Source organism: Salmo salar, chromosome 05 (genome assembly GCF_965601325.2).
Source record: "Salmo salar chromosome 05, fSalSal1, whole genome shotgun sequence".
Taxonomy (NCBI): Eukaryota; Metazoa; Chordata; class Actinopteri; order Salmoniformes; family Salmonidae; genus Salmo; species Salmo salar.
This window is the reverse complement of record NC_138295.1, coordinates 13,935,470-13,959,492: the sequence shown is the minus strand read 5'-3', so window position 1 is coordinate 13,959,492 and position 24,023 is coordinate 13,935,470. Positions and strand designations below refer to the sequence as shown.

General features: G+C 46.0%; 1 protein-coding gene across 1 annotated transcript; it reads right to left on the bottom strand.

The window, feature by feature from the left end:
• Positions 1 to 1,950: 1,950 nt before the first annotated feature.
• On the bottom strand, positions 1,951 to 14,615 carry LOC106604295 (stanniocalcin-2). Its single transcript, XM_014198791.3, has 4 exons — positions 14,232 to 14,615; positions 6,481 to 6,623; positions 3,234 to 3,445; positions 1,951 to 2,954 (listed from the first exon to the last, which is right to left on the bottom strand). Exons 1-4 carry the CDS (start codon positions 14,368 to 14,370, stop codon positions 2,588 to 2,590), a joined length of 861 nt encoding a protein of 286 aa, XP_014054266.1. The 5' UTR covers positions 14,371 to 14,615; the 3' UTR covers positions 1,951 to 2,587.
• Positions 14,616 to 24,023: the final 9,408 nt, after the last annotated feature.

Sequence of the window (24,023 nt, the reverse complement as noted above, 5' to 3'; positions counted from 1 at the left end):
GCGTGTCTTTCGGACTGTCTTTCGGGCTGTCCGTAGCGTGTCCGTAGGACTGTCTGTAGCGTGTCTTTCGGACTGTCTGTAGCGTGTCTTTCGGACTGTCTGTCGGAATGTCTGTAGCGTGTCCGTAGGACTGTCTGTAGCTTGTCCGTAGGACTGTCTGTAGCGTGTCTTTCGGACTGTCTCTAGTGTGTCCGTAGGACTGTCTGTAGCGTGTCCGTAGCGTGTCTTTCGGACTGTCTGTAGCGTGTCTTTCGGACTGTCTTTCGGACTGTCTGTAGCGTGTCTGTAGGACTGTCTGTAGCGTCTCTGTAGGACTGCCTGTAGGACTGTCTGTAGCGTGTCTGTAGGACTGTCTGTAGCGTGTCCGTAGGACTGTCTGTAGCGTGTCCGTAGGACTGTCTGTAGCGTGTCTGTAGGACTGTCTGTAGCGTGTCTGTAGGACTGTCTGTAGCGTGTCTGTAGGACTGTCTGTAGCGTGTCCGTAGGACTGTCTGTAGCGTGTCCGTAGGACTGTCTGTAGCGTGTCTTTCGGACTGTCTGTAGCGTGTCTTTCGGACTGTCTGTAGCGTGTCTTTCGGACTGTCTGTAGCGTGTCCGTAGAACTGTCTGTAGCGTGTCCGTAGGACTGTCTGTAGCTTGTCCGTAGGACTGTCTGTAGCGTGTCCGTAGGACTGTCTGTAGCGTGTCCGTAGGACTGTCTGTAGTGTGTCCGTAGGACTGTCTGTAGGATTGTCTGTAGCGTGTCTGTAGCGTCTTTCGGACTGTCTGTAGCGTGTCTGTAGGACTGTCTGTAGCGTCTGTAGGACTGTCTGTAGCGTGTCTTTCGGACTGTCTGTAGCGTGTCTTTCGGACTGTCTGTAGCGTGTCCGTAGGACTGTCTGTAGCGTCTTTCGGACTGTCTGTAGCGTGTCTTTCGGACTGTCTGTAGCGTGTCCGTAGAACTGTCTGTAGCGTGTCCGTAGAACTGTCTGTAGCTTGTCCGTAGGACTGTCTGTAGCGTGTCCGTAGGACTGTCTGTAGCGTGTCCGTAGGACTGTCTGTAGCGTGTCCGTAGGACTGTCTGTAGCGTGTCCGTAGGACTGTCTGTAGCGTGTCTGTAGAACTGTCTGTAGCGTGTCCGTAGGACTGTCTGTAGCGTGTCCGTAGGACTGTCTGTAGCTTGTCCGTAGGACTGTCTGTAGGATTGTCTGTAGCGTGTCTGTAGCGTCTTTCGGACTGTCTGTAGCGTGTCTGTAGGACTGTCTGTAGCTTGTCTGTAGGACTGTCTGTAGCGTCTGTAGGACTGTCTGTAGCGTGTCTGTAGGACTGTCTGTAGCGTGTCTGTAGGACTGTCTGTAGCGTGTCTTTCGGACTGTCTGTAGCGTGTCTTTCGGACTGTCTGTAGCGTGTCCGTAGGACTGTCTGTAGCGTGTCCGTAGGACTGTCTGTAGCGTGTCCGTAGGACTGTCTGTAGGCGTCGTGCGGCCGTAGGACTGTCTGTAGCGTGTCCGTAGGACTGTCTGTAGCGTGTCCGTAGGACTGTCTGTAGCGTGTCTTTCGGACTGTCTGTAGCGTGTCTTTCGGACTGTCTGTAGCGTGTCCGATACCACAACAGTAACATTTGTACCTTTTGAGTCCAATAATTCATCTTTAAACCAAATCAATTGAAAATCTCCTTTGAATCTTCCTAGTGCTACTTACTGTATGTACAACATTGTCACCCCAGTCGAGTGAACTCTAGTAAGCATCACAGAGAGTAGTCACTACAGAAGGGACCAGCATGTTGAGGGAATAGGGTGCTATTTGAGACACACTGAATGTGCTGCTACAGACAGACGCTGTGCCCTCCCTAATAGTAGGAATCCTAACGATGGAAGCTGGCCATCAGAGAATGTACCAGTTTGTTTACTTTGCCATGGTAACCCACCCTCCTGCACTACAAGTCATATGTGCCAGAACTGGACTTCAAAACCAGTAAAGTTTGTGTTTAATCAAGTATCTAGAATTATAATACTAACAACACATTCCCACTTTGAAACAACAAAGCTGAATGTCACATATCTATGGGTGGTTATGGGTGGTGATGGATCGTGAGGTATATGACAGAACACACCATGTACTATAATCGTATAGTACATCAGTACTGCATATGGTGACTATATTTATACATGTTCGTACTGTATAAATATAGATAAGTATATTTCTATGTACATTTGGATATTTAAACATTGCATAAAGAATAAAATAAATAATACAAATATAATGAAATGTTACAGTGAGTACGATTTGAGAAACGCTATATTAGAGGCCAAAAATGTCCTAAATCAGGATAATAATACTTATTATATTTCAATAATAAACAGAAACAACGTCGGTGGACTACAATCTGGAGTAACTGAACGAGCTACACCATGTTACCTGCAGATTTACCATTTGGGACTGCTGGAATGACTGGAGAGAGAGTCTGTGTGTAGATGTGCGTGTATGTGTGTTTTTGCATGTACAGTATCTGTCTGTGTGTCTTAGTACGTGTGTATGTGGGGGGGGGGGGCTGCGATGGTGACACGGTCGGGGGGAGAATCAGGATAGTTAGGGTCCAATGTCTCTTTCACCTCCGGATGTCTGTGGCCTCAGGGTCTTCCTGCTCCGCCACCACCCCAGCCTCGGGGCTCTGTCGGCGGGGACCCTGGCTGCGGCTGCGGGGGTGGACATTGAAGCCTCCTTTACTGGACTTGTCCTTGTCCCCCTGTCGGGGGGGTCGTGGTTGGTCTGGTTCAGAGTGGGGAGACCCGTGGCGGCGGTGGTCGGGGGAGGAGGGGGCCTGGCCGGGAGGGGGGGTGAGGGAAGAGCAGACACTCAGGCTGTCACATAGAGCCCCCCAGTTCTGCTCACACTGCAGCCGGACGCTCCTGGTTAAGGCCTCCTTCACCTCCTCCCCACAGCTCAATAGGATGTTGACCAGCTCCACATACGGCCTGCGGGGGGGAAAGAAAGATCATGGGATTATTATGCTAATATAGGGCTGGACATCCACAGCTTGGTATGGGTGGTTGACCTTCTAGGTAAGTTAAAAGGGGAAGAGACAGAGAGAAAAGTAGAGAAAGGCAGAGAGAATGAGGCAGAGAGAATGAGGCAGAGGGAGGAAGAGAGACAAATGGTCAGAGATAAAGCGAGATATAGTTCTCCTCACCCTTCAGGAAAGAGAAGGGATGAGACGGACTGAGAAAGACACTGATGAATGCCACCATCCTCACCCTTTAGGGAAGAGGTCCTGGAAGTGGATCATCTCCACCATGACAGCAACGTTCTCCTTGGCTGCAGAACACAGGTTGTGTCCGAGGTAGCACTCTCTCTGCAGCTGGAACACCATCTCTTTAATGGCCAAGCACTTCCTGCTGATGCAGCTGAACTTGTGTCTCAGGCCGTGGGCCATGCACCTCAGAGCATCCTTGATGAACGATTTACCCTAAACCCACACAGTAGATATAGAACACTCAACCCTAAACCCACAGACATATTAGAACACTCAACCCTAAACCCACACAGTAGATATAGAACACTCAACCCCCTAAACCCACACAGTAGATATAGAACACTCAACCCTAAACCCACAGACATATTAGAACACTCAACCCTAAACCCACACAGTAGATATAGAACACTCAACCTAAAACCCACACAGACATATTAGAACACTCAACCTAAAACCCACAGACATATTAGAACACTCAACCCTAAAACCCACACAGACATATTAGAACACTCAACCTAAAACCCACACAGACATATTAGAACACTCAACCTAAAACCCACAGACATATTAGAACACTCAACCCTAAATCCACACAGACATATAGAACACTCAACCCTTACCCTAAACCCACACAGACAAACTCAGTAAAAAAATAAAAGTCAATTTTCAGGACCCTGTCTTTCAAAGATAATTCGTAAAAATTCAGATAACTTCACATATCTTCATTGTAAAGTGTTTAAACACTGTTTCCCATGCTTGTTCAATGAAACATGTGCAATGATCTGCAGCTTACAGATCATTGCACTGGTACATAGCCCATCTGTAATTAGCCCACCCAACTACCTCACCCCCATATTGTTCTTTTTTTCTTCTCCTTTGCACCCCAGTATCTACTTACACATTCATCTTCTGCACATCTATCACTCGTGTTTAATTGTTAAATTGTAATTATTTCACCACTATGGCCTATTTATTGCCTTACCGTCCTAATCTTACTTCATTTGCACACACTGTATATAGACTTTTCTATTGTGTTACTGATTGTACGTTTGTTTATTCCATGTGTAACTCTGTGTTGTTGTTTGTGTCGCACTGCTTTGCTTTATCTTGGCCAGGTCGCAGTTGTAAATAAGAACTTGTTCTCAACTGGCCTACCTGGTTAAATAAAAAATAAATAAAAATGAAATAAAAACCATAAACAATGAATGAACATGAACCTGTGGAACGGTCATTAAGACACTATAACCTTACAGATGGTAGGCAATTAAGGTCACAGTTATGAAAACTTAGGACACTAAAGAGGCCTTTCTACTGACTCTGAAAAACACCAAAAGAAAGATGCCCAGGGTCCCTGCTCATCTGCGTGAACGTGCCTTAGGCATGCTGCAAGGAGGCATGAGGACTGCAGATGTGGCCAGGGCAATAAATTGCAATGTCCGTACTGTGAGACACCTAAGACAGCGCTACAGGGAGACAGGACGGACAGCTGCGGATCATCCTCGCAGTGGCAGACCTCGTGTAACAACATCTGCACAGGATCGGTACATCTGAACATCACACCTGCGGGACAGGTACAGGATGGCAACAACAATTGCCCGAGTTACACCAGGAACGCACAATCCCTCCATCAGTGCTCAGACTGTCTGCAATAGGCTGAGAGAGGCTGGACTGAGGGCTTGTAGGCCTGTTGTAAGGCAGGTCCTCACCGGACATCACCGGCAACAACATCACCTATGGTCACAAACCCACCGTCGCTGGACCAGATAGGACTGGCAAAAAGTGCTCTTCACTGACGAGTCGCGGTTTTGTCCCACCAGGGGTGGTGGTCGGATTCGCGTTTATCGTCGAAGGAATGAGCGTTACACCGAGGCCTGTACTCTGGAGCGGGATCGATTTGGAGGTGGAGGGTCTGTCATGGTCTGGGGCGGTGTGTCACAGCATCATCGGACTGAGCTTGTTGTCATTGCAGGCAATCTCAACGCTGTGCGTTACAGGGAAGACATCCTCCTCCCTCATGTGGTACCCTTCCTGCAGGCTCATCCTGACATAACCCTCCAGCATGACAATGCTACCAGCCATACTGCTCGTTCTGTGTGTGATTTCCTGCAAGACAGGAATTTCAGTGTTCTGCCATGGCCAGCGAAGAGCCCGGATCTCAATCCCATTGAGCACGTCTGGGACCTGTTGGACCAGAGGGTGAGGGCTAGGGCCATTCCCCCCAGAAATATCCGGGAACTTGCAGGTGCATTGGTGGAAGAGTGGGGTAACATCTCACAGCAAGAACTGGCAAATCTGGTGCAGTCCATGAGGAGGAGATGCACTGCAGTACTTAATGTAGCTGGTGGCCACACCAGATACTGACTGTTACTTTTGATTTTGACCCCCCTTTGTTCAGGGACACATTATTCCATTTATGTTAGTCACATGTCTGTGGAACTTGTTCAGTTTATGTTTCAGTTGTTGAATCTTATGTTCATACAAATATTTACATGTTAAGTTTGATGAAAATAAACCCAGTTGACAGTGAGAGGAAGTTACTTTTTTTGTTGAGGTTTAGAACACTCAACCCTAAACCCACAGACATATAGAACACACACAGACATATATAAACACTCAACCCTAAACACACAGGCATATAGAACACACAGACATATATAAACACTCAACCCTAAACACACAGGCATATAGAACACTCAACCCTAAACACACACGCATATAGAACACACAGGCATATAGAACACTCAACCCTAAACACACACACAGGCATATAGAACACTCAACCATTAATGATTGTATTTATTTGACCAGGTAAATTGACTGAGGACACATTCTCATTTACAGCAACGACCTGGGGAATAATTGCAAGGGAGAGGAGAGGTGTTGAATGGACCAATTAGAAGCTGGGGATTATTGGATTGGTTCATTGTGGTGAACCAATAAAAACCTGCTAACCCATGAACATACGTGTTGTAGTTCTAGGGTGGTTAGAACTAATTCCTATTTGACCCAGTCTGATGGCCCGGTGAGAGACCGGGACAAAGCCTGTTCTACCCGTCTGACAGGGGATCTGGCTGGGAATTGTGCCAGCTGGCTACCCCTGGATCTGGAGCCCTCTGCCCTGATACACAGAGAACTGACCTCCGTTGGAGAGGAAAGGGGACTGGGGTACACACACGTTGGATACGGATGCAAACAACTCAATAAAATCCACGCGTGCACTAACTTGTACGCACATACAAGTGCCTTACCTGGGAATCAAACTTTCCGGCGTTGTGTAGGAAGGTTAGACAGATCTCCTGCAGGCCTCTGATCTCACAGGAGTTGTTCTCAAAACACTCAAACACACCACAGCCCACGTCTCCGGCACTCACCAGACAGTGCTGGATCTCAGCTGGAGGGAGAGAGATGGAGAGAGAGAGAGTAGTCACTGACAGTTACAGTCTACTATCAAGCATCAACCTCTATTCCCATTACATGTAGTGATACAGGCCATGGTCTTAAGCATAGTCTCACAGCCGTTTCCCCTTGTCATCTTTTTAACCTAAGGTTCTGCTAGAGTAAGAGTTCTAGCATCCTTTTCTCAAATAGAGACCACCTTGGGACCGTATTGTGTGTCCCCTTGTTTCTTTGTCCACGTGTAACAAGCAAAAACATTTTACAAAAAAAAGTTTCAGGTTTTCATCGTTTCCCGCCAGGTTACTCTCTGGCCAATCAGTAAGATGAATCATTCAGCTGGGGATGAAATAAAATGACGAGTGGTTTGATCTGAACAGCCAGGCTGGGATTTGAGTTCCACTGGCAGATAGCTCCTATGTGGACCCTGGTCCAAAGTAGTGCACTATATAGGATATAGGGTTCCATTTGGGATTCACATTCTTTCTACTGTCAGTATAGTAGATGAATACTAAACCAGCCTCCAGGCTTTGGTGCCAGAGACAAGAAAACATAATGTCTCTGTGGAGAGAGGAGAAGACAAGAAAACATCATGTCTCTGTGGAGAGAGGAGAAGACAAGAAAACAACATGTCTCTGTGGAGAGAGGAGAAGACAAGAAAACATCATGTCTCTCTGGAGAGGAGAAGACAAGAAAACAACGTGTCTCTGTGGAGAGAGGAGAAGACAAGAAAACAACATGTCTCTGTGGAGAGAGGAGAAGACAAGAAAACAACATGTCTCTGTGGAGAGAGGAGAAGACAAGAAAACATAATGTCTCTGTGGAGAGAGGAGAAGACAAGAAAACAACATGTCTCTGTGGAGAGGAGAAGACAAGAAAACAACATGTCTCTGTGGAGAGAGGAGAAGACAAGAAAACAACATGTCTCTGTGGAGAGAGGAGAAGACAAGAAAACAACATGTCTCTGTGGAGAGAGGAGAAGACAAGAAAACAACATGTCTCTGTGGAGAGAGGAGAAGACAAGAAAACATCATGTCTCTGTGGAGAGAGAAGACAAGAAAACATCATGTCTCTGTGGAGAGAGGAGAAGACAAGAAAACATCATGTCTCTGTGGAGAGAGGAGAAGACAAGAAAACAACATGTCTCTGTGGAGAGAGGAGAAGACAAGAAAACAACATGTCTCTGTGGAGAGAGGAGAAGACAAGAAAACAACGTCTCTTCACAGAGAGAAGAATGCAGATGAATGCAGGGTGACAGAGATTATTACTGTGTCATTCTGCGTCAAAATACATCTGCATTGCCTGCCGTGAGGATAGGAGGGGGTGCTGCACTGCAGATACAGCGTTGGGTACTAGACACCATACAAACGCAGAACGCATGTATCTCTATTGTGCCTTTACGAAGTCAACAGGTGTCAGTTTTCCTGGTATTAAACTATCATGTAGATGAGACTGACTGTGTATTAGTTTATCTAGAATGAGTCTTTCCTGTCTGTGTTACCAGTATACATATTTGACCCCCATCTGCTTTTCACAGGAACTTTCTAAGTGACTGCTTGGCTGGGCTGCGGTGGAGAGATGGACTGGTGACTGCTCCTGTCCCAAATGGAACCCTATTCCCTATATAGTGTACTATAGGGAATAGAGTGGGACACATAACATCTTTCATAATGCAGTCTAATGTGACATGACTGGTAAAACCAGTGGTTGATGTTTACATTGAAACCGGAATATCCAAATATACAGAAGAGAAGATGTGTAACAGTCCAGTCCAGGGCTGTAGTAGGTTGGCAGGTGACGCCACCCTTGGGCCTCTTGCTCTCCATGTAACTCAGTTGGTAGAGCATGGCGCCTTCGCAACACCAAGGTTGTGGGTTCGGTTGCCACGGGGGACCACATTGAAAAAAAAAACGTTAAAAAAACAAACAATGAAAATGTATATATACACACACTCACTAATATAAGTCACTCTGGATAAGAGTGTCTGCTAAATGACTGAAATGTCAATGTTATACAACGTCTGATGAGTGGCAGCCAAGGAGGACAGAAATAAAACAAATGATAGTGGACTAAAAAGAAATGACCAGGAGAGAGGGAAAAGTCTGCCTGTTAACCCCAAATGATAGGATATTTAGAGAGGCCTTCCCAAAGGAGAAAAGCAGCCATTTTCAGTTTATGTAAACGGTTATGTAACATATAGTATATATGGACACACTGTTAGGCTACACACACTGTAGGCCTATTATAAGTGTTTATTTTGGACTATACAGGTTCAAAACATTTATTTGAATAACTTCAGTAATCAGTCTTGAAGAACCACAGAGAGACTGAGTCCCATCAGTTGGGAGCTGAAAGGTCATTCATCTCCCTCTCCTCTAGTCACTGAGGCATTCTGTCCACGTGGGATAGAGTCACTAACTGCACCGGGTATGACACTTCATATGGGCCGTTGAGAACGGGTCAACATGAGAGAAAAAACGTAGGATATACAGCATATCCTAATGGGAGATATGCATTCATTAATAGACCTATAGCATTTCAACAGCGGATCACTGTAAGTGTGATATTTGATAGCCTAGGCAGATTAATCTCACGAGCCCTCCGGTCAGAGTAAATAACGAATTAACGCAGTAGATTTATTTGAGAAATGATGCTCGTCAACAAGCACTGCTCTGTTGGGGGGGAGAGGTTTGTGTGTCTGAGATGGAGGGGGAGAGGGGGTTGGTGTAAGGGATGTGGGCATTGGGTTGAACTTTGGTGCGCTGCAGGAAAAGTGAGCTGCTGTCGGCAGCGAGTGCTTGTGTTGGCGTTTACACGGGAATGTGCGTGGATCGTACGAGCTGGCCGCAACGTGCATTGAATTACACAGTGGTGTGAGACTGACTGACTGAGGGACTCTACTGTGCAGAGCTGCGTCAGAGCTGTCCCTGCAACTACAAGGATTGAAACCCTTACATTCTCATGATTTCTATATTGATTAATGGAGAAGTATTTCAGAATATTGGTTATTGTAAATAGACTGTAGCCCTTTCCTAAGATTCCTGTTAAGAATGCTGAAACAGCCCTGCATGAGGCGATTGCATCATTCCCTATCAACATGCGTTGTAGGAGCCTAACAACCAGCAGTACAAGCCTGGAGTACAAGCCTGGAGTACACTGTAGGGGCACAGACACCAATAATGTTTGCTGGACGAGAGTACTTAACATCTCTGAACGTAAATTGCGAACCGATTTTACATGTAGAATCGTGTTAAAAATGTCGGCAGTCAGGTGTCTACAGCGGGTGGTCCCTAAAACACAGCGCGCGGAATGTTCGGCAGATTAACACTACATCCACATTCAGTGCGATGTGTGCGAGCCTTAAAGAGCCCTGAATTTCACAGCATCTTACAGGTAACTCAGTGGCGAGTAAAATTCTGTATTTCATATTACAACAGCGTAAAATTGACTGTATTATACTTAAGTAATAAAGCCCGAGAGGGTGTGCTATATGGCCAATATACCACGGCTAAATTGTTCTTACACAAGACACAAAGCGGAGTGCCTGGATACAGACCTTAGCTGGGGTACATCGGCCATATACCACAAACCCCCGAGGGGCCTTATTGCCATTATAAACTGGTTACCAAAGTAATTAGAGCAGTAAAAAAAAAGGAATGTTTTTTTTTATCATACCCATGGTATATGGTCTGATATACCACGGCTGTCAGCCAATCAGGATTCAGGGCTCGAACCACCTGGTTTGGAATGTAAAATAGTAAATGCTACCATAATCTGAATGAATTAAGGGGAGGGGTTTATATTTCACAGAATGTTACTGTAATTACAAGGGATTGGTGCAAGCAGGTTGGCTGCTTGATAATGTGTTTACACATTAATTAATATTTGGTGTTTTATATCACTTGCACTTCTTGAGGCCATAAGAAAGGCTTTCAAACTGGCAGAAAGTACAGGGAAAAACAGACCAAAAGGACATGGCAAAATGCTCAACCATTTAATCCAAGACTTGCTGCCACACTAATCTGGCCCTATACATTTTAAATTGATGGGGCACTATAACCACATAGGAGTTAAATTGGTACAGCGTTCTCACTCCCAGGTGCAACAAATATAGCATCTTATAAGGCAGCCTTAAAATATATTAATGAGCCAGAAACTACAACACCATGAACCCACTAGTGGTCAAAAGGTTTCTGGTGCTCCAAAGATACAGTAAGGCACTGTATTCTGTTGGGTGGAATTACAGTACCATATTAAATATAACATTTCCCCACCAAAAAAATACAAATATACTATTTTCCCATAATTCGCCATAATTTATAGTATGTTACAGTTAAACATTAGAGTTTTTTTTTTTTTTACTGTTGATAATACCTAAAATTACAGTTTTGTCCATTACAGTCAGTGGTGATTTTAGCATGTAAATATTGGTGGCGCAAAAAAAAGATTGAAAAAAAAAAAAAAAAAAAACACACAAAAAAAGGTTTTAGATACATTCCAGCAAAGCCACTACACAACACACCAAAAAAATATACATGATTTCCCCATAACGGTGACAAATGGTGCCCACAAACTGTTAAGGTCTACATAATAGCTGTCCCACCAGCAGAGCTTTCTTTTCAGCACCATGGAGTGAATCCTTACCACTGCTACACCTGGCTATCAGTGGAGCCTTGTCTGGCAGCGAAACAGTTCATTCAGCCTCATTTACTGCCTTTTGAAAAAACATAGCTGATGTGGCTGACTTGCTTAAACAAAATGTGGTTTCTACTGACAATTGAGATGTACAAAATATGGCATAAGGGAATGATGAGCGGATAAGAGGCAATTCTTCATTTCGATTAAGACATTAATGAGTGAGCTAAGATGGACGTAGTCAATATAACTATTTGTTCAGCACTTTTGAAATGTACAGTGACAGAATTCAGAACATGGGACGTTTTTACAGTATTCTCCCTCTACACCAAGTCAGAACCGTAAGATAAATAAAGGGGGCATATTGGCAAAGAATGAAAGTTCTTACAATATTTGATGACATTTCTCTAAAACAGGCTATGGGCTACATGTGCACTACCAAGTAAGAACAGACGAAATTAAGAGGGGAAAGGAACCAAATTATTAAGGTGAGACACATGGGTTACTAACAGCTTACTACACAACATACACTTAGTATTACTTTCTTAGCTACAGTATACATATCTCCCTGGCATATTACAATATTTATGCAGCAGCATACAAGACATTTTGAAGACTCACTGTTGTGCTGTGCTCACTTGAACAGGAAGGTGGCACAGCGGTCCTTCTTGTGGGCAAATTTTGTCATGAGACTTTATCATCAAAGTCTGGGATTCTCTGGATTTATGGTTCTTTCAAGACAACTGGGAACTCAGGGAAAAAATAAATAAAAAAATAGGTTGAATCATGACGTCAGTGATCTTTAGAAAGAGGCCCAAGTTCCCGACTTGGAATTCCGAGTTGGATGACCGTTCCCAGTTGTCTTGAACTCACTGAAGTCTGAGATTTCCCAGTTTCCAGTTGTTTTGAACACGGCAGAAGTCATGCTGGATTGACAGCATGGCCAATGTATTCAACCTTTTTTGGCCAATGGTTTTCCGTGTCACACCAGCCTTCGCTTTGGCTCCCCCTCCTGTCCAGCTCAGGCATTCGGCTTTGCTGGCCTTCTAGCTGCTGCCGAACTTGCTGCTGGCAAACGCTCTTCACTCATCAACATTACACACACACGGTTCCAATCCCCACTCAATCACTATATATATATACACTCCCTCTGTCATTTGTCTTTGTAAATGTTGCTTGTTTTCCTGAGACGAATCTCTCCTACTATTTCCTGAATACTTTATTATTTTTCACTTTGGGTTTCATCCCGCTTTTATATATGGTGCTTTAATAAATTCATTAGTTCTAAATCTGCGACTGCCTCCTCCTCTCTACACTTGTGACATTGCGTGTGAATGTTTATCCTTTTAAGCTTGGAAAAGAGACCCTTAAACCCAGACTTGGACCACACACCCACTCCACTGAAAAGCAGGCTAGTGATTGTTTTGCAACGCTTGCAGTTAGCCACTGATTCCTAACAAAACCACTCAGTGTTGAATTTGCGATTTCCAACTTGTTGTGTAATGTTTATGTCCAATGGCCGATGAGCACCGATACGTTTTATCTATAATTTATCTTCATGTGACAAGGCTTGAAAACGATTTGCCAGTAGACTCATGACTGCTTGTCTAGCTTGCTAGCTACGATTTTTAAAGTATGATGTTGACATGATCAGTCCAATCAAAGCAACGGTAGATATAACTTGATCCAGGCTGTATCACATCCGACCGTGATTGGGAGTCCCATAGGGCGGCACACAATTGGCCCAGTGTCGTCCAGGTTTGACCAGGGTAGGCTGTCATTGTAAATAAGAATTTGTTCTTAACTGACTTGCTAAATAAAAAAATTCATTTAAATTACATGTCATTTTATCTGTGGCCAATGACCTTGAGCCTTCTTGGATGGGCACTTCTACTGTAAATCTATGGCAGCACCCATTGGGCTTACTCTTTAACTCTCCCTGTAGATTGAGGAGACGTAGTGTCCCCATGAGTGACAGAACAGTGAGCCAATCACAGCGAAACTAGAGAACATTACCAACCCCTACACTCCGTATTTTCCGCTGGCTGCCCCACCACCACAGAGAGCACTGAGCTAGGCTGAAACACCTGCATTTTGGAGCTGCCTTACTCAAGAAAGCAAACATGAGACCATGTTTGTAAGCAGCTTTATTAACTTTTTTATTTATTTTTTACATCGCTTACAAATTGATATATGAAATGTATTAATGCAAAAATAACATGCAAAACAGGCAACAACAATTTTATATATATATATATTTTATAGCTAAACAGGTGGGGCCTGAATGACGGTCGCCACTGATTACAGTGTAGCCTCTATTTCAACCACATGACAATCAGTCATATGTGGTAGCCTGCTCATAGGCTAAGTCATTTTGACAAATTTGTTTCATTTAAATGCAAAACGCATACTCGTTGTCAATGGATCGTCTGGATGTTGGCTAACTTTGAACCAATCACGTTGTATCGAGCATACCCAGAAACACAAACGCAATCACATACACACACCTAGAGGCGCTGCCATATACACTGTCTATCATGATTTACCTTGTGTCTATTAACAGTTTACTTACATACTGCATTTATGTCTCCCTGTATTTGCAATATATGCACTTTGTGGATAATCTGAAATGGTAATCTCATCCATGATAAAACCAGTATTTCGGGTCAAGAAACAGATGAACGGAGAGAGAGAGAGAGAGAGAGAGAGGGGGGAGAACGTGTTCCTCGCTCTAATATCCACAGCGCGGAGAGCACGTGCACACACAAGCATGCGGTACCCCTCGCGCGTATTTATTCCACTGACCTGTATTCTGCTAACACATCATTTCAACATCGACCCACTTCCCATACCAAGTCAGTCTGATGAGATTCTATATATATAAATAAAAAAATTATATATATATATATATATATATATATATATATATTCGTGGGTGTGTGTGAGCACGTCTGTATGGGCTCTTTCTTACCTGTGTTCTGCAGAGACATACGTCCTTTCTGGTTCGCCGGTTTTTCTGACGGGTTGTCATGAACATTGATATTATCCAATCCCACTACTTGCTCCAAAACTGACAAAACCAGCAGCGCTATTGCAAATTTGACCAACATTTCTGCCTCTCTATCTGCGAAGACCCGTAGGTACCTGTGTTATAGTCTGCCTTCTCTCCGCTCTGAAACAACGATGCAGTGTTGTATCGGAAACGCGCCGTTCCAACCAGCCAGTCTGCTCTCTGTCTGTCTGTGGTAACTCGTTGCACTCTGCTGTAGACTGTATTCAGACAGGCAGCGCAGAGAGAGAGAGAGAGTGAAGGCTGGGACCGCAGGGATGCTGCCTATATTTCCCAGAGCCAGGGCGGGTCGTCAATTTAGATGGTGTCAAGCAGGTGTTGTCAGCCAAGCTCAGCGACCAATCAGAGACGCAGACTTCCACGTCCAAGGTTGAGAGGGGCGTGTCCAGTGAAAGTCCCGTATTGCCATAAAAGCTCTTGTAAAAAAACAGTCTATGAGTAGGTGGTTATTTGCTAGTGTTTGGCAAAGAAACCTGTGTCTCTTGTTGTTGCTTGCATCGGAGGAAAGAAATTTGCAGCAGATGTAAACAGACCTGTCAGAATCATGTTGGCATGCCAACAGCTATTAGCCTACAATGTAATAACATTTAATGATATTTACTGGATACATCTGTTGTGGTTAGATTTAGGTAATACTTTGAATAACATATTGGTGGATACAAGGGAAAACATTCTTGGCAAACATATTTTCCTACAACATATGAGGAAACAATGTATTGATTGGTATATATTCCCAGCACTAGCCTTACTGTATTTACACTCTAATATATCTGCTGTGTTATTACATGTTTATATTTAAAATGTTGTTGTTTATTGCAGTTGCACTATCCACCATGTCTATATGTATGCACGTTTCCTAATGAATCAGTAATGTATTAACTCGTGCATGTGCCCACTGTCAGTGCTTCCTCTCCAAGAGAAACCGTGGCAAGAGACTGTAGCAGTTTCCAAGACAAACTGAACAGATTGTCAAAGTACATGCATACAGTACAGAACATATTCTTCTTTCCATACTTTCGCTGAATTCACTCCTTTCATAGACAGTCAGTCAATGGACTCCTGGTCCATGCAGGTGTTGGTGTTGTCCTGGAGCCACGCATGTTCTAAACATGAGCAGGCATGAACTGGAGAGGCATGGTGGGATTCTCATCCAACACACACGCTGGGAGACGCATAGCTGCAGCTGGCAAGGTGCACCATCATGCCAGGGCTAAGACAATATGGGAAGAGAAGAGAGGAGGTAAGGAGGAGGAGAAGAGAAGAGTGGGTGGCAGGACAGTGACAGGCTGGTAGCGTTTGGCAGGGATTGCATCATTCGGAAGCCACCCCATACAGGCAGACCAAACACTCAGAGAGAAACACAGTGTGTGGTGATGGTAATGTGGACATGTTTAACTATTAACACTATTAACATTCCATTGTCCCTTCCAAGCTGGGTACCTGGGTCTGAACACCTCCCTCTGCAACTGGATCCTGGACTTCCTGACGGGCCGACCCCAGGTGGTGAGGGTAGGCAACATCACCTCCACCACGCTGACCCTTAACACAGGGGCCCCACAGGGGTGTGTGCTTAGTCCCCTACTGTACTCCCTGTTCACCCACGACTGTGTGGCCTTGCACGACTCCAACACCATTATCAAGTTCGCTGACGACATGACCTGATCACCAGTGACGGTGAGGGAGGAGGTTAGTGACCTGGCAGTGTGGTGCCGGAGCAACAACCACTGCCTCAATGTCAACAAGACCAAGGAGCTTATCGTGGACTACAGGAAACGGGGGGGGGGAGCATGCCCCATCCACATCGACGGGGTGGCAGTGGAGCAGGTAGACAGCTTCAAGTTCCTCGATGTCCAAACCACTAAAGACTTAAAATGGTCCAAACACACACGCACTGTTGTGAAGAAGGTGCGACAGTGCCTCTTCCCCCTCAGGAGGTTGAAAAGGTTTGGCATGGGTCCTCAAATCCTGAAAAGGTTTTACAGCTGTACCATTGAGAGCATATTCACTGGCTGCATCACTGCTTGGTATGACAATAGCACCGCCTTCGGTCGCACGGCGCTACAGAGGGTTGTGCGGACAGCCCAGTACACCACTGGGGCCGAGCTCCCTTCCATTCAGAATCTCTATCAGGTGGTGTGAAAAGAAGGCCCTGAAAATTGTAATTTTTTTACCTTTACCGTCAATTAAATACAAAACTCAGATTTTTTCCATATTCGCATATGTTGTAACTTTGACATAATCTAAAATGTTTGTGTTCTGCCTGCCAACGGTTGAGACGCAACATGCTCTTAAATACAGTAGGAGTGTCCTGTTTTCTCTGATAAATGTACTAAAATGGGAATACAATTGAAATGTGAACTTTCAAATGGTACCACAAATATGGTTGGAGGGCCACACATCAGAGAATGTTAACATCTGTTGTTCTAAATTCTACTGTCAATCCTCCATAGGAAACCTACTTATATCATTGAAATATATACTGCTCAAAAAAATAAAGGGAACACTTAAACAACACATCCTAGATCTGAATGAAAGAAATAATCGTATTAAATACTTTTTTCTTTACATAGTTGAATGTGCTGACAACAAAATCACACAAAAATAATCAATGGAAATCCAATTTATCAACCCATGGAGGTCTGGATTTGGAGTCACACTCAAAATTAAAGTGGAAAACCACACTACAGGCTGATCCAACTTTGATGTAATGTCCTTAAAACAAGTCAAAATGAGGCTCAGTAGTGTGTGTGGCCTCCACGTGCCTGTATGACCTCCCTACAATGCCTGGGCATGCTCCTGATGAGGTGGCGGATGGTCTCCTGAGGGATCTCCTCCCAGACCTGGACTAAAGCATCCGCCAACTCCTGGACAGTCTGAGGTGCAACGTGGCGTTGGTGGATGGAGAGAGACATGATGTCCCAGATGTGCTCAATTGGATTCAGGTCTGGGGAACGAGCGGGCCAGTCCATAGCATCAATGCCTTCCTCTTGCAGGAACTGCTGACACACTCCAGCCACATGAGGTCTAGCATTGTCTTGCATTAGGAGGAACCCAGGGCCAACCGCACCAGCATATGGTCTCACAAGGGGTCTGAGGATCTCATCTCGGTACCTAATGGCAGTCAGGCTACCTCTGGCGAGCACATGGAGGGCTGTGCGGCCCCCCCAAAGAAATGACACCCCACACCATGACTGACCCACCGCCAAACTGGTCATGCTGGAGGATGTTGCAGGCAGCAGAACGTTCTCCACGGCATCTCCAGACTCTGTCACATCTGTCACGTGCTCAGTGTGAACCTGCTTTCATCTGTGAAGAGCACAGGGCGCCAGTGGCGAATTTGCCAATCTTGGTGTTCTCTGGCAAATGCCAAACGTCCTGCACGGTGTTGGGCTGTAAGCACAACCCCCACCTGTGGATGTCGGGCCCTCATACCACCCTCATGGAGTCTGTTTCTGACCATTTGAACAGACACATGCACATTTGTGGCCTGCTGGAGGTCATTTTGCAGGGCTCTGGCAGTGCTCCTCCTGCTCCTCCTTGCACAAAGGCGGAGGTAGCGGTCCTGCTGCTGGGTTGTTGCCCTCCTACGGCCTCCTCCACGTCTCCTGATGTACTGGCCTGTCTCCTGGTAGCGCCTCCATGCTCTGGACACTACGCTGACAGACACAGCAAACCTTCTTGCCACAGCTCGCATTGATGTGCCATCCTGGATGAGCTTGCACTACCTGAGCCACTTGTGTGGGTTGTAGACTCCGTCTCATGCTACCACTAGAGTGAAAGCACCGCCAGCATTCAAAAGTGACCAAAACATCAGCCAGGAAGCATAGGAACTGAGAAGTGGTCTGTGGTCCCCACCTGCAGAACCACTCCTTTATTGAGGGTGTCTTGCTAATTGCCTATAATTTCCACCTGTTGTCAATTCCATTTGCAAAACAGCATGCGAAATTTATTGTCAATCAGTATTGCTTCCTAAGTGGACAGTTTGATTTCACAGAAGTGTGATTGACTTGGAGTTACATTGTGTTGTTTAAGTGTTCCCTTTATTTTTTTGAGCAGTGTATATAATATAATAGACATGTGTAACGGTCGTCGTATGGAGTAGTCCAAGGCGCCGCTGGTTGAGTGCTCATATTTACTTTTATTGAACACTTACAAAACAAAACAAGAAAACGAACGAACGACAAACAGTCTTGCAGGCTACACACAGCAATGCAAAAACAACTTCCCACAAACGACAGGTGAAAAAGGGCTTCCTAAGTATGACTCCCAATCAGCAACAACGATGTACAGCTGTTCCTGATTGAGAGCCATACCCAGCCAACACAAAGAAATATACAACATAGAACATAGAAATACAAAACCAGAACAATACCCCAAAACCCCGGAACACATAAAACAAACACCCCTCTTACATAAGAACATATCCCAACAAACCCCGAACCACATAAAACAAACACCCCCTGCCACGTCCTGACCAAACTACAATAACAAATAACCCCTTTACTGGTCAGGACGTGACAATACCCCCCCCCCCCCCCCCCCCAAAGGTGCAGACCCCGGATGCACCTCACACAAAAAAAACAAAATAACCCCAAAACAAAAATGATCCCAAACTAAAGGGAGGGAAGGGAGGGTGGCCACCGTCACCGACGGTGCTTCTGCAACACCCCCCCTTCCCAATACTCCCCCCTATGGAGGTGGCTCAGGAGCGGGACGCAGACCCCGCTCCACCCCTGGCTCACCCCACTTACATAACATCTCTAGAACGAGGTCCCTCTCCATCGACCCCGGACTGGGGACCCTCACAACGGGTGACTCTGGCTGCGCCGGCTCCGGACTGTAGGGCGACTCTGGCTGCGCTGGCTCCGGACTGTAGGGCGACTCTGGCTGCGCCGGTTCCGGACTGTGGGCTGTCTCTGGCTGCACCGGCTCCAGACTGTAGGGCGACTCTGGCTGCGCTGGCTCCGGACTGTGGGCCGTCTCTGCAGGCTCCGGACTGTGGGCCGTCTCTGCAGGCTCCGGACTGTGGGCCGTCTCTGCAGGCTCCGGACTGTGGGTCACCTCTAGACGGGGCACTGTCGCCGGAAGCTCTGGACGGGGCACTGTCGCCGGACACTCTGGACGGGGCACTGTCGCCGGACACTCTGGAAGGGGCACTGTCGCCGGACACTCTGGAAGGGGCACTGTCGCCGGACACTCTGGAAGGGGCACTGTCGCCGGACACTCTGGAAGGGGCACTGTCGCCGGACACTCTGGAAGGGGCACTGTCGCCGGACACTCTGGACGGGGTACTGTCGTCGGAAGCTCTGGCTGGGGACTGCGCACTGAAAGCCTGATGCGTGGGGCTGGTAGTGGAGGTACCAGACTGGAGACACGCACCCCAAGGCTAGTGCGAGGAGCAGGAACAGGACGAGTTGGACTGGGCTGAGGCACTGGAGGCCTGGTGCGTGGTGCTGGCTTTAGAGACGCCAGCCTAGAGACACGCACCTCAGGGCTAGTACGAGGAGCAGGAACTGGATACACCGGGCCATGGGTAAGCACTGGAGGTCTGGAGCGCACCTCCTGCACAACCCGTCCTGGCTGGATGGTAATAGCAGCCCTGCACGAGCAGAGTGCTGGCACAGGGCGAACTGGGCTGTGCAGAGGCCTGATGGTTGACGTGCGTAGAGCAGGCGTAGGGTAGCCTGGGCCTAGGAGGCGCACCGGTGGCCAGATGCGCTGCGCAGGCATCCTCCATCCAGGCTGGATACCCACTCTAGCACGGCACTTGCGAGGGGCTGGGACCGCTTGCACCGGACTGTGCGTGCGCAAGGGCGAGATCGTGCGCACTTCCGCATACTCCGGCGCTCTCCACTCCATATGCTCCCCATAATAAGCACGGGGAGTTGGCTTAGGGCTCACCCTTGGCCCAGCCAAACTCCCCGTGTGCCCCCCCCAAAAAAATTATTGGGGGTGCCTCTCGTGCTTCCCAATCGGCGCGTATAAAGCCTCATACCGGTGCCGCTCCGCCTTGGCTGCCTCTATCTCCTCCGGTGGGCGACGGTATTCACCAGCCTGGTGCCATGGTCCAGCCCCGTCCAGAATTTCCTCCCATATCCATGATTTCTTGTAGTCCACATAGTTCCTGCTGCTCCTTCCCCCACTGCTTGGTCCGTTGGTGGTGGGAAGTTCTGTAACGGTCGTCGTATGGAGTAGACCAAGGTGCAGCGGGTTGAGTGCTCATATTTACTTTTATTGACCACTTACAAAACAAAACAAGAAAACGAACGAACGACAAACAGTCTTGCAGGCTACACACAGCAATGTAAAAACAACTTCCCACAAACGACAGGTGAAAAAGGGCTTCCTAAGTATGACTCCCAATCAGCAACAACGATGTACAGCTGTTCCTGATTGAGAGCCATACCCGGCCAACACAAAGAAATATACAACATAGAACATAGAAATACAAAACCAGAACAATACCCCAAAACCCCGGAACACATAAAACAAACACCCCTCTTACATAAGAACATATCCCAACAAACCCCGAACCACATAAAACAAACACCCCCTGCCACGTCCTGACCAAACTACAATAACAAATAACCCCTTTACTGGTCAGGACGTGACAACATGCCCATTTAAGTTGACAGTTAATGGTGGGTGGACTGGCAGTCATCTTTGTGGTAGTAATTAGAAGTTAAACATTAAATTACATTTAAATTACAATGGTTTACCAGCTAAATTGCAGTGGTCTGAAGGGATAAGGCTGTTCTATGAGTTATACTTCTATGATTGAAATGACACCCACCCTGTATTTAAAAGCATGTTGTCTCAACCAATGGCCGGCACAACACCAGAAAATCTGATCATGTGAAATAGGGTCTAAACTACAACATATGCATAAACGGAATATATATATATATAAAAATAAGAGTTTATGTGTTTTTAGATAATATATGTTAAAGGTTTATAAATGACTATTACAAAATCATTTTTTAAACAATCATAAAATAGTTTTACAACACTGTTTGTAAGCTTTTCAATTATATAAAACTCAACCGTTTATCTTTTCCAGTAATGAAGACATGGATTTTTCATGGTGGGGTATGCAGAATGGGTCAACTTTGAGCACATTTGTCTCCTGAATGTTTTGGTATTCAGGTCCAAAACATCACTTTCTAAAAACTTCTTCCATGGACAAACATGTATGGAAAGTTTTGTTTAATTCAAAAGGGATGCTTTCAAAAAGTGATTGAATTCAAATGGATTGAACCATGAGGAATGTTGGTCCAAAGTTGCATACCAGCTACTAGCTATATGTTAATATACTCCAGACCACTTGGCTGAGTCAAATATGTGATTTTATATAGGCTGCAGTGACATGCTATAGCCACTAGGTTACTCGGCCCACCACTGTGACTAGCCCCAAATATAAACATGTAATTGAGATTTATATTACACTGCGTGCTATCTGTTGTTTTTTCCAAATGTGTCAAGCAGCAACGTTTTATGAGTGGTTTTGGCACGGGTTCGCCTGATAAACTCCTATATTTAGTCTGGCCATGCAATCACGTGCCCATTTAGATTATACAGCATCTCATCCCTCGTAGGAGAGAGGGTCGTCTTCTAATTGTTAACCATAGTTATGATGATCATGATCATGCCACGACGGAAACATTCCCGTCTGCTTTGATTATTTATCGTCTTAAATTGGCCTGCAGTGCAGCGAGCGGGATGAATCGTGCAAAATTTACCACATCTGTGGAATAAACGGAACGAGATGTAGCCTGGCCATCTCGAGGAATTCAGAGCCACTGAGAAATAGTCGTTTTGGCGAAGTTCATGCTTAAACTGAAAATAGCCCGGAGAGACTCGCAGAGAGAGCAGTGGTAAGGTTTTACTCGGCAGACGTAAGAATCAGAACGGAATGAGATGAGCAACGGAAATCGGAGAGGTGTCATTATGATAAATAGATGAACAGAATTATTAAGAATAAACAGACTAGCCAACTTTCCTCTTGCCTACATCACCACTTTAAGCGACTGTGTGCTGATTCATTCTTTCTGAAAACAAAACATTGCCTACTGTAGCCTATGAAACGTTACATAGGATATAACCTAACATTGTGAAACACCGTAACAGTGACATAAAATGATCCACCTCTCAAAGAATGGCAACTGAAATTGCAAAGGGTAGGGGTGCGTGATCACTTTTGGAAACAGTGTAGGTGTTGTGTATGCAGTGTTGCCCCCCGCACCCGCTGCCTGTAGGTTGGCTGTATACCCACCCACCTCCCAGCCCGCTGCCTGTAGGTTGGCTGTATACCCACCTCCCAGCCCGCTGCCTGTAGGTTGGCTGTACCCACCTCCCAGCCCGCTGCCTGTAGGTTGGCTGTACCCACCTCCCAGCCCGCTGACTGTAGGTTGGCTGTACCCACCTCCCAGCCCGCTGCCTGTAGGTTGACTGTATACCCACCTCCCGGCCCGCTGCCTGTAGGTTGGCTGTACCCACCTCCCAGCCCGCTGCCTGTAGGTTGGCTGTACCCACCTCCCGGCCCACTGCCTGTAGGTTGACTGTACCCACCTCCCAGCCCACTGCCTGTAGGTTGGCTGTACCCACCTCCCAGCCCGCTGCCTGTAGGTTGGCTGAACCCACCACACTTTGGAATCTCCTTCTGAATCAGGCTGTCCAAAACCTGCCCATGCTGCAAACACACCCTCAGTCTAGGCCAGTCAGCGAACACACCTTCGGCCTAGGCCAATCAGCGCAGAGCAGGACACCGCAGGATGGTAATGGTGCGTGTCACCGCACGCGGGAGCAAACTGGCCTGCGGATGGTAGGCTACAATCAGCCATGTATTTTGCTGTTCTCAGATCCCAAAATATGTCTTAGGAAAGACAGACTGCGCATATGTCCAGAATGTGTCATTCATAAGCATATTCACAATGATTACATATATGTACCCTACCCTATCATTATTCTGTTCTACAGTGACATAACGCTTTTAGTTTTAAACCCAATGCATGGGCATGAGTCAGACCCATATACCCTCTGGGCACAGACATCAAATCAACGTATATTCCACGTTGGTTCAACGTAATTTAATGGAAATGACTTGGAAACAAAAGATTCAACCACTATGTGCCCAGGAGGAAGCTACATGTATAATATGGGGAGGAGACATTGGTTGTGCGTGTGCCGAATGATTATGTAATGATGCTAGTTAACATAGGCCTATATCAAGCTGATGTCACATTCTCAGCCATGGTTGCCCAGTTAGCTCTTTGAATGGAATCCACTGTTTTACAATGCTGAGTCTGAGTCACTACCTCAGTGGTGAAAGAAGCCAACCTGATTTCTCAGAGACCTTGACCCCCTTCAGCCAACTTCTAGACCCATCAAGTGGTCTCTGTATCAACAGGAGAAAGATTATATTTTAATATTAGTTGTTGAGATGAGGAGTTTGCAGGTTGTTGCTGTTAGCATATTTGAACAATTTTATTGCAATATTAATTGTTGAGATTTTTCCCAATTTTTTTTTATTGAACCTTTGTTTAACTAGGCAAGTCAGATAAGAACAAATTATTATTTACAATGACAGCGTACCCCAGCCAAACCCTAACCCGCACAACGCTGGGCCAATTATGAGCCTCCTTATGGGACTCCCAATCACATCCGGTTGTGATACAGTCTGGAATCAAACCAGGG